Raw genomic sequence first — 12,410 nt, 5'->3', positions numbered from 1 at the left:
AGGTTAAAGATCAAGACAACTATTTTGAACATACAGTTGCGTTCAAAAAAGAATGAAATCGCGTGAAGCTGCGCACCCACTTCTAACTGTGACAAGATGCCATTTCTCTCTCGGTTGATATTTTTTCATGAAAATTTCACACAATCTAGTTCAACTATCCAACTAACACTCCACAAAATTTGAAGTCTTAACATTGACGGAAAACAAAGATACAGCTATTCCCGTAAAAAAGGGAAATTTGGAGTTGCTTAACTAAATTTGCTGTATCTTTGACAATTTTCATTGAAAAATCTTGAAATTTGGTCCAAAGATGTAAAAATGTTTGATCTAATACCAGGCCAAGTTTCGTCAAAATCGATGAACGTGATCAAAAATGGTGCCGGGTTGAAAATGAGGTTCATTATCGCCCAGCAGACGATTTCATTCTTTTTTGGACGGATGTTTATATGGAAAACATCGTAATCCATGTATTCTTGGTATTTTCTTTCACAAAACCAAAATTTACCACAAAGAATGTTGTAAATTGATAGGAACTTTATTCTTGCTTTGTTTAGAAATAGAAATTCAAAAAAGTATGAAATCGTCTGCTGAACGATAATGAACCTCATTTTCAACCCGGCACCATTTTTGACCACGTTCATCGATTTTGACGAAACTTGGCTTGGTATTAGATCAAACATTTTTACATCTTTGGACCAAATTTCAAGGTTTTTCAATGAAAATTGTCAAAGATACAGCAAATTTAGTGAAGCAACTCCAAATTTCCCTTTTTTACGGGAATAGCTGTATCTTTGTTTTCCGTCATTGAAAAGACTTCAAATTTTGTGGAGTGTTAGTTGGATAGTTGAACTAGATTGTGTGAAATTTTCATGAAAAAATATCAACCGAGAGAGAAATGGCAGCTTGTCAAATTTGGAAGTGGGTGCGCAGCTTCACGCGATTTCATTCTTTTTTGAACGCAACTGTATCTTGCTCAAATTCGACCTTCATCTAATTCAATATTAGAGAAGCAATTTCAAATAGCTTGGCACCTGTTTCGACACATTTCATCCCAGATTTCACAGGAACGCATTCTTTGGTGATGAACACCCTAGAAGCGACAAGTCATGCTGTGTGGTGTCGGCTTATAGAATACTACCACTGGGATACTGGTCCACGTCGTAAAAGGCGACTTATCCAGTACTTCCCATATGCGTTAGTCATTCTTCAAATGCGACTATCACATTGGGAGGGGGGAACCTTGGCTTGGTTTCAAGCCAAGTTTCTTCAGGGAGGATTCACCAATTGTGCTTATTGCTATTAATGCGCATGCACGAGTTGTATTCTCCTAAATTTTGTAAACACCCGCTTCAAGGTGGTTCTGTGCCTGCGGGCCCCAAAGTGGGGGTAGGAGGGTGTATAATAATCCTATCTTAAGCAGAACGTTGTTAAGGTCTGCACTATAGCCAGGCACTGGTGCAAAAGGCCGTATTTTTCCTGGCAACTCGTGGGATTCAGATTATACACACGATTTTAAAATTTTCATCCTGTATGGGATACCCCGCTTCATGCGTCGATATGAAGGTGCAGAGGTTCTTGTGTGTGATGGAAATATGTGTGGAATTCTTTGATAGAAATGCTTTCTATTAAGGTTGCACAGATAAATCTGCAGCACAAAAGAACCGCTACACTGAACTTATGTCGTTTAATCCTTAATGGAACTGCATCAATCGCCTTGGTCCAAGAACCCTATTTCCGAAATGGAACTTTTTACTTAGGGAATTTGCTCAAACCAAACTTTACTGTGTTCAGTGTAATTGGAATGACTAATGCCCGAATAATGCCTCGTGCATGTATATTGATAAACAATTCTTTAAATGCAACACTTATACCCAATCTAACAACAAGAGATATTTGTGTCGTTCAGGTTTCGCTGCCTGATAGAAAATACGTCTACTGTTCAGCATACTCACCATATGAACAATCATCCCCTACGGATGATTTAAAAAATGTCATTTCATTCTGTGAATCACAAAATATACCTCTTTTAATAGGCTGTGATGCCAATGCTCATCATTTTGTATGGGGTAGCTCAGATATTAATCTGAGAGGCTTAAATTTAATGGAATATTTAAGCAGCACTGATTTAGAAATTCTAAATGTAGGAAATAAACCAACTTTTGTTAGGTGTGACAGAGAAGAGGTGATTGACATCACACTTTGTTCTAGAACAATTTCTCAGGAAATTTCAAATTGGCATGTGCCTAACGAAGAATCGATTTCTGACCACAGGTTTATCTATTTTGAACACTCAGGTGAGTTTTTAGAAACAATTACATTCAGAAACCCAAGAACAACTAATTGGGACCTATATTTGGAGCATCTTGCTACTAAATTTCATGGATATACACCTGAAATTACTACTCCTCTTGAGTTGGATGAAGTGGTTGCAAAAACCACCGAAATTATTTTGAATTCTTATGAAGAAGCGTGTACCTTACGAACGTTGAAATTCAACAAAAACAGTACACCATGGTGGAACTCAAATCTCAGTAAATTACGAAAAAACTGCAGACGCTCTTGGAACCGAAGGCGCACGGAAGGTTTTGATGCTTTCAAGTTGGCTCGTAGAGCTTACCGGAAAGCAACAAGAGCTGCCGAACGCTCAAGTTGGCAGAGCTACTGCACAAACATTTCAAGCTTGCACGAAGCAAGTAGGTTAAATAAAGTCTTAGCCAAATCAAAAGATTATCAGGTTTCATACCTTAAAACCCCTAGTGGTGATTATACATCAAACGACGAAGAAACATTAAGTTGTCTATTCAATACTCACTTTCCAGGATGTGTTGATCAAGATTCATCGATAGAGCCTGAGTTCTTTTCTGGAAGTCTAGATTCCTTGCATTTTGCTCGGAAAATAGTTACTACAGAATCGATCAAATGGGCAATCGATGGTTTTGCTCAATACAAATCTCCTGGAAGTGACGGTTTATTTCCAGTTTTGCTTCAAAAAGGTTTCGATCATTTCAAACACATATTAAGAAAAATAATGATAAGCAGTTTTGCTCATGGATATATTCCTAAACTTTGGCGGCAGATAGCCGTGAAATTCATCCCTAAAGGGGGACGATCATCATACGACGAAGCCAAAAGCTTTCGTCCTATTAGTCTAAGTTCATTTCTATTAAAAGCACTTGAACGTTTAATTGATCGTCATATCAGGCAAGAATGCCTTGTCCAACATCCGCTTAATGCGACACAACATGCATACCAAACAGGAAAATCAACATTAACTCTTCTGCACAACGTAGTACTTAATATTGAAAATAGTTTTTTACAGAAAGAATCATGTCTAGGAGCATTTCTAGACATAGAAGGAGCATTTGATATTGTCTCGTTTACATCAATAATGGATGCGGCACTACTTCATGGAGTGCCTAGTGTTATAACTAACTGGATTAGCGCAATGCTAAGTAACAGGAATCTTCATTCGTCTTTAAGACAGGCTTCAATAACAAAAGTTAGCACACGTGGTTGCCCACAGGGAGGTGTACTATCACCTCTTTTGTGGAACCTAGTTGCAGACGGCTTGTTGAGAAAATTCAATGACCGTGCAATACCAACCTATGGATTTGCAGATGATTATCTCTGGTAAGAGGTTTGTGCATAAGCACATTATTTGATATAATGCAACAAGCTCTGCGCTCTGTTGAACGATGGTGTTCTCATGTAGAACTGTCAGTTAATCCTCTAAAAACTAATATTGTATTATTTACTAAAAAACGTATCACCCGCGGGGTGCGCCCTCTGATGTTTTATGGTTCCGAAATCACCGTGTCTGATCAAGTTAAATATTTGGGTGTCATTCTTGACTCCAAATTAAACTGGTCTGATCACATCGAATTCAGAATCAAAAAAGCATGCATGGCCTTCGGACAATGCCGACGTGCAATCGGAAAAAACTGGGGACTCAAACCCAAACATATTCACTGGATTTACTCCACAATAGTAAGACCAATTCTGGCCTATGGGTGTCTAGTGTGGTGGCAGAAAGGAGAAGTTGCAACAGTTCGGACTAAACTAAATCACCTTCAAAGAATGTGTCTCTTAGGGATGTCCGGATCGTTCACTACAACTCCTACTGCAGCACTAGAGGCTCTGTTTTCTATCAAACCTCTACACTTGTTCCTAAAACAGGAAGCCTTCTCATGTGCTTTTCGTCTACAGGCAGTTGGTCTCTGGCTGTCAGGAAATATCGAAAGATCATCGAGTCATACAAATGTGTGGCCTGAATTAGTTAGATTAAACAAGTTTAATTTAGCGCCAAACGATTTAACACTCTCGAGTAGTTTTCCCTACATGGGGTTTAAAGTCAAATTTCCTTCTCCTCAAGAATGGTTATCAGGTTTCGTAGAGGACCAAATGTCCTCTCATATTGTATTCTATACTGACGGTTCATTATCAAACGGCCGTGCAGGTGCAGGAATTTACTGTCACGAGTTGAACATAGGATATGCTCAACCTCTAGGAAAATATTGTACAGTCTTTCAGGCTGAGCTATATGCTATTATGTATGGAGTGCAAATTGCACTTCAAAAGAAGATTATGTTCAAAACAATTTATTTCTGTTCAGATAGCCAAGCAGCTATCAAATCACTCAGTGCTTCCAGTTCTAGATCAAAACTGGTAATCGCATGCCGGAAAGCAATCGAAGAACTTGCTGAAGGCAATGGATTAAACCTTCTATGGGTACCCGGACATAAGGGAATTTTTGGAAACGAATGCGCCGACGAACTCGCTAGAGCTGGGTCGGAAAAAGAATTTTACGGACCAGAGCCGGCTGTCCCAATATCACCATGTTGGTTCAGAAACCAAATTCAAACTTGGTCCTCTAACCAGCATGAACGATACTGGGAAGAGTTGGACACTTGTCGTCAAACTAAATTATTTTTAGAAAAACCATCTCCAATCATATCGAGTTACTTATTAACTTTAAATAAATCTCATTGCAGCATCTTGATCAGAGCACTCTCCGGTCATTGTAAACTCAACTATCACATGCACAACATTCAGCGTGCTGAATCTCCAGTATGTGGTAGTTGTGAATCAGATGTGGAAGATCCCTTCCATGTTATATGTAACTGTGTCTCATTTGCCAGACTACGTTTTCGTACTCTGGGATCTTACGCTATAAGCGAATCTGAGTTTAAGAAATTAAACTTAAAAAACATTCTATCATTCCTTACCGAATGTAGAAAAGAGCTTTAATGCTAATAATCCCTAGTGGAAAGGCTTTATGCCATCTTAAATAGATTGAATTTATTTCTTCCTTTTATAGGTTTTTCAGGTTTCTCAGGTAAATGATGAAATCTTGGATAAAAAAAGGCTAGGCACAATTTTCCCGTATGTTTGGATAACGTGCCGCTATTAAGCCTACCCCCATTCTGATACCTGATACCTGATCTTGCTCAAATTCGACCTTCATCTAATTCAATATTAGAGAAGCAATTTCAAATAGCTTGGCACCTGTTTCGACACATTTCATCCCAGATTTCACAGGAACGCATTCTTTGGTGATGAACACCCTAGAAGCGACAAGTCATCTGATGTTTTTTTCAGTTATTGGTGACATTTTAAAAAACAAATTTAAAAAAAGACCCCTACTTAAAAACTAGCTTGTAATACATTATCCGTTGATATCATCTGGTTGGAAATAATCTACTAAAAACATGAGGGGCATTAATATGGAAGAAATAGAAAGCATTGAAATGATTGCTTAAGTTTCTAACATCAAAAATTCAATAGAATATTCGACCGAATATTCGACCGAATATTCGGCCGAATATTCGTTTGGCCGAATAGTTGAAAAGGTCAATATTCGGTATTCGGCCGTTCGCCGAATACCACTATTCGGTACATCTCTACTGTGGGGAAACGTAGACCACCAAATCCAAATTGACTTGATAACGTGCAAAGTTTATGAGTTGACCCGAAACTGAAATTTCATAAGTTATTTTAAAGCAATTTCTGATGAGGAAATGTAAAAAAGAGTTGTGTATGCTCGAATAGTTCCTAATTCCTGACACGTGAATGTTTTGGCAATTTTCAATTTTTTTTCAGGATTTATGTTCGTCTTTATCGTATTGGAAAAAATGGACAAAATAATTTTCATAACTCTTTATTTGGCATGAAAAAACTTTGCAGATAGGAAAAATGTATTTTAAGTTCTGAATGTGTATAAAAACACTCAAATATAGGTAGCCCAAGATACCCCACAAAATGTGGCCCACGACTCCCCACAAGCTATGATTTGCAAATTGGTTGCACTTGTGTGACTTATTTATGTTTCATCAAAAATTCCTTTTCCACGTGCAAGAACATGACAAAACTAAGATCATAAGCGTATGAGCATATATTTGTTATCTACTTTAGGTCTCCCACGAATGCAATTTGCGGGTGCTAGTTTAATTATGTAAATACATTTTTCTAGGCTAGTTAAGAGGGGGTAGGGTCTAACGGGTAAAAAAAACACCATTTTAACGATTTTTTTCTAGAGCTACCGTTCAAATAAATGTGTTCAAATTTTTTGCATTATACAAAGCATTGTTAAAAGAACATTCAGTAATTTTTTCGTAGAAAAATACTGAAAAAATGAGCCGGTGACGGAGCACTTTCGAGGATGCCTTTTAGAAAACAGGATTTGCGGTGGACACTGTATCTCAGCACAGAATCATCTGAAGTCAAAAAATCAGAGCAAAATATTTTTAATAGATGTTTTTCTGGCCCCAACGTTTTTATTTATCTTAAACAATTTTTATGATTTTTATGGTCTGTTATTTCATATGTAGAAAATATGTTCCAAATTTGAAAAGAATCGGATAAGTAGTTTTCAAATGACGATGTCCACGGACTTTAAAAACGTGCTTTCGAGAAAAACGCGTTTGAAGTTTCTGCTCTTGCTTTCTTGCAGTATTAGATAGGAGGAGATAAAGGCCTATAATTTCTACAGTTTTGCTTCAATTGACTTGAAAACTTGACACAACATTCTTGAAATGATTTACAATAAGAAAATAAAAAAAAAAGGATTTTTTTAAAGTGTTAGACCCTACTCCCCCCTTAAATAAAAGAAGCATATGATGCGTACATAAGTCAATAACATATAGAAAAATGCTTACGCAAAGCGACGACGATGACAGTTGGATTGAGATTTTTATCTCAACACACAGCTGAGATATTTAGAGTGTCCCACGTTACCCCACTATCCCCTACGAAATTTCTATGAAAGTTGTGCCTTTCATACTTGTATAATGAAAATATAAAATCTAAGTCTCCAAATTTGTTCATGCAAATTTCGAAAGCAATCAAAGCACGTGTTGTCCAAAACGGTTCCTTTATCAGCTACCTTGCCATGGAACTCATCAGCATTGGAAGAAACAAACTCGGCCGCATACACATCTACGATATCTATTAGCAGCCAATCGGGGGAGAATGGGGTCAAGTGAATCGTTGCGTGCTGCACACCGGCGGCGCAGCGGCCTGGCATGAAGCGGCGTCTCAGATACTTAACATTCAGATTCGTTCACCCGGAGAACCCCTTCGACGACCATTAACCTTTTGATTGGAGCACACCTTGCTTGTTTGCTACTTACCTACCTACACTGGCTGGATTGGTTTGGCTTGATTTGACTCGGGCTGGCCAGGCCGGATGAGGCGCGCGAACTCGTGTTTAAGAGTCGTGGGGAACAAATAGGTGTTGTATTGACACAAATTGCATCGCACAAATTTCGAGAACTTTTTCCTGTTTTTTTTAACCGAAACGTCAAGATAACAGTTTATTCAAAATGTCTAAGTTGTTGTTGTTGATTCCTGCGGTTCCCAAAAAAGGAAAATCTAATTATCTTATCAGGATTACATAAGATGGAATTGATTCTGATATCGAGGCAGTACGACAAATATTGGTTTCAATGGCATCAGCTTTTTCGATAAGCGGGACGTCATGTAATCATGACAAGTGAAATTTTCTACAACTGTATGTGTAATGAGAGCTTAAAAATTAAACTTGTTTGAATGAGTCTGACTATGATAAACTATCTACTGTACTTATAGATTAAACTTTTTTCAAGATAAAAATATTAAACACGTTTTTTTTTTATTAATAGGTGGTCCCTACGCAGCCTTCGGCGGCCGAGATGCCTCCCGAGGTCTGGCGACATTCAGCGTGACCAGCAACGATCAAGTCGAGTACGACGATCTGAGCGATCTGACCCCGATGGAGATGGAATCCGTTCTGGAATGGGAGATGCAGTTCAAAGGTAACCAACCACATTCGTATGTTGTTTTATGATCTTCTTGGTATTAAAGAATTTTTTATTTCATTTTAGAAAAATACATTCTGGTCGGTCGTCTGCTCAAACCCGGTGAGCAACCGACAAACTACTCGGACGAGGATGACGAAACTACCAATGAATCGACCCCAACCGGGGATAAAACGGCAAAAGCACCTGTTGCGGCTGCAGCAAGTAATACAACCAGTAATACCGCCAAAACGACAAGTGACAGCAGCAGTAAACCGGAACCTGCGGAAGCTGCTGCGGCGAAAAAGGCCGAACAACCGTCCAAGGTGGAGGAAGTGAAAACAGTGGGCGGCGGGGATCACGCAGAGTGACGCCACAATCGCAACAACAACAACAACAATAACTGTAGCAGCACTAACTTCGTCGTCGGATGTAACCAATATGATAACAACAATAAGAGTAGCAGCAACACCAGGATAGGCAACAACAGCAGCAATGATCAGGGTAACGGAAGCCGGAGGAGAAGAAGCAGCAGCAGGGATTCGGAACAACAGTTAGGGCATCGGGATAATGACGATGATGATGATGAGTACGCCGCCAGGGGAAACAACCGGCAGTTGTTATTTGATCAGCACAGCATTTGCGATATGTTTGGCTTTTAACGTTTAGATGAATTTTTTTCTGGTTTTTTTACTCTCTCTAGAGTAAGATTTCCTCCGGGGTGGAATGCGTTGTGCATAAGGAGACAGGTCTGTGGGGTTTTGTTTTCCGGTACATATGTGTGTAGGTTGGATTCGGTGTCAAATTTCGTTTTTATGTCGCGTTAAAGATTTGTATAGCATGATATATGTAAAAATTTAATGAATTTCGTCGTCATTACTGGTGGAATGTCAATTAAACTTTAGTAGGGCTGGCTCATATATGTGCTATTTAGGCTAATAAATTCCTATGAATTGTGTATAAAACAGATCAAAGCTGACAAAACTTTTGTAGAATTCTTCGCTTTTATGTGTTGGTTTTGTCGATTTTTTTTTTATCTTTTGTGAGGCAAAATTGTTATTATGTAACGAAAAGTAGCCTATCTCAAATTTATTTAACTTATGAGTCATCGATCTAGATCACTTAATTCAATGCCTGAGAAGTCTTTACATGTCCAATGCATGCGCAAACAAATAGAGTAACCTTTGAACTTATACAATATGGATTATTGACTATTCAAAAGTTGTCTTAAAAGGAAAATAAATTGCTTACTTTGAACCAATAAGACCGATCACTGGTTATTTGACCTAGATTTCAAGAATGTTCCGCCAAATTTAAAGAAGCGATGTTCTTCTAAAATGCTCAGAAAGATATTGACCAAAAAATGTTGAAGCTAAATTCTAGATGCACTTTTTAAGATGAGATCGAATAAGTTGATATTAACATTTGGTTGCAGAGTGAGAATCCAAATCTTTAACAGAAATTAAAGACCACATAAAGGATTCAGAAAAATCATGAACATTTTGACTTTTTTCATCATTCAGATCTTTGAACTAACAACTCAATCTTTCAAGTTTGAATTTAGAATTCAAAGATCAATTTTTCAAAAATACTGGAAAACGAACCTACGAATGACAGATCGAAAAATCATGTTTTGGATTGAGAAACAAAAATATGGAAAGATTAATCAGTAAGACCTTTCATTTTCAGTCAATCTTTCAAGTAAATTTTGGAATCCAACTCACACGAAAAAAAGGTGCAACCAACTCTAGAAAACCCTATCTAAATGTTCGTAGATCACACAATGTCTGCTGGAATATTCATAACATATTTACAGTCCCGGATCTATGGGTCTTATAATTCTAAATCAGAACTTACAAAAATAAGATCATTTCAATACAAAATGATAAGAATGAAACAACAGGCCGAGACTTTAGGGAACTTTTCTGGAAAATGATTGACAGTTTGAAGGATATTTTTGTACTTTTATTATTCTGGTAGCGTACTATTTATCTGATTTATAAATATTTTATTTGCTGCTGCTCAATGTAAAAAATATCTATCAAACTACTAGCGGTCAATCGTCAGAACAACATCTAAGATTATCTCTGCCGTTTGGACCCAGAGTTATGAGAAAAACAAAAGTAAACCAACAACATCAGATGACTATTTACACAAAACTAACATAAGAAAAAAACTGAAGAAAAATCTAAAAAAACTAGTAAAACCTCTTGTTTTAAAATATTTCTGAAAAAAACTAACAACTTCATACATTCAAAAAACAGGATAATGGCCAAACAGAGAAAAAGGAAGCTGATCAAAAATGGCTGTTGCCGCGATCCATTGTTGTTTGCTGCTTCCGGCCGTAAGATTTCGTTTGAGCATAAACAAAAAAAAAACACTTCAATGAGTGGGAAAGCTACTAAAAGCTGCAAAGAAAATAGCTTTTTTTTTATTTCGTAAAAACATACTGAAACACAAAAACACATTCAAACCTATATATTTCCATTATCAATCAATGTTGTTGCGGTCCCAAGGATTAGTTAGCTAGTAAGTAAAACCACAAAATTGAAAATAAAAAAAAAAACGGTGGAAGCTGGACGTTTTTTTGGCTCTTGTAGATTGTCGTTTATTTAAAAAAAACCTACGTTTGATAAAAAAAAAAAAAAACCTTTCCAATTTTTAGTTGGAAATTGTACAAGATTGAAAAAACAAAAGCAAATTTCAAAATTAGGAACGAAAAAAAGGTAGGTGTTACAGTTGGCAGTCTATCTCTAGGTAAGAGCTCTTAAGTTTTAAGGAACATACTAAGTTAACGACATTGCTTTTTATATTGATTATATGAAATTACCAACAACGGCCTGGCTAAAATAAATGTTTTTTACATTATTAAACGAATCGAATTGAAAACAAATTCAAAAACAAGTTAAAGGAAAAATAGCTTTTTATGTGTCCCTCACAAGCAAGAAGTCGTTAGCATTCACAAGGCACGGGCACAAACAACACCGACCCATACACAAACACAAGCATCTTCGAGCTTTTTCTTGCCTCTTGTTCTGAGTGTTAGCTGCGTTAAGTGGATTAGTAGACTACTCACAAAAACATGCAAATCAATCCCAACAAACAACACTTTATCGGCGGGACAAGTTTTTGTTTTCAGTTTGAGCAAAAGAAGAAAAAAAAAGAACAAGTTAATTAGGTTGGTAAAAATGTTTTACACGTGCCACGTGCGCGAAAAAAGGCCTGCGTTTAGCCAGGTGGACGATGGGAATATAATTGTATAAAAGTAAACAGGAAAACAGTTTAGTATTTTTTTTCCTGGTGCTGAAGCAATCCGAACGCCCTTTTCTAGATATGCAGTCCTCGATGAAAGTTAGTATTACAAATCTGCAATTTTTAAACACAGAAGATTGAACTGACCGTCCTCGATGAAGGTTAGTATTATGAATCTGCAATTTTCAAACACAGAAGATTGAACTGACCGTCTAATTTTCAATACAATAATCTTTACTCTCTAGAGCCTAACCTATTCTTTCTATCTGACATTCGAAATCGGGTCATTCGCAAAGATCTAAGATCGACTCTCTCGTTAACGGAAAAGCTCAGACACGACATAATGAACGTCCAAATAAAGGTGGCTCCAGAGAGTGAACTAAACCTCTACAAATGGAAAAAAAATACAGTGGCATATACAAATTCACACAGGTGTTGGATGATTTTGCAGTGTCTATATGGACGAATGTTCGCCTCCAACGACGTTTGATTTTCACTATTATTTCGGAATGATTACATTAGGTAGAAAATAGTTCGTGGAAAGAAGGATATCAAGCCTTGTCCACCCTTGGCGATTTGAATTTCGATTTTGGTTGCTGAGGCATGTGTAGGTTTACATTTCGGTCTAGCTAGTCGATGTGTGGGAGCACCTGAGTAGTGTGCGTCCGACCCTGGCAGTAAGCATACAAAGATAAGCCGAGCTTCTGTGTGTAGGATATCTCCAACGTTACCGTCGTGGAGTATCCGAGTCGAACGCGCCCTCTGCGACGGAGGCTGTGGGGATAAGACTATATCTTCTCCGCAGTCGAACTCGTAGGGGGAAGAGTATTCACGTCGCGGAGTATTCTCGGGTAGAGTGGTCTCACGTCGCCGTCGGATGAGACA

The 12,410-nt window shown here is 37.7% G+C and overlaps 1 protein-coding gene across 1 annotated transcript in view; it reads left to right on the top strand.

Moving 5' to 3' along the window:
- The window catches only part of LOC129748458 (membrane-associated progesterone receptor component 1-like), a 28,833-nt gene extending 17,275 nt beyond the window's left edge, over positions 1 to 11,558 (top strand). Inside the window, exons 3-4 of the mRNA XM_055743103.1 lie at positions 8,139 to 8,291; positions 8,361 to 11,558. Of these exons, the coding sequence (XP_055599078.1) occupies positions 8,139 to 8,291; positions 8,361 to 8,644 (437 nt within the window). The 3' untranslated portion in view covers positions 8,645 to 11,558. The remainder of the gene's footprint in view (positions 1 to 8,138; positions 8,292 to 8,360) is intronic.
- Positions 11,559 to 12,410: the final 852 nt, after the last annotated feature.

This window comes from Uranotaenia lowii, chromosome 1 (assembly GCF_029784155.1).
Source record: "Uranotaenia lowii strain MFRU-FL chromosome 1, ASM2978415v1, whole genome shotgun sequence".
Lineage (NCBI taxonomy): Eukaryota > Metazoa > Arthropoda > Insecta > Diptera > Culicidae > Uranotaenia > Uranotaenia lowii.
This window is presented reverse-complemented; position numbering and strand designations above follow the sequence as displayed.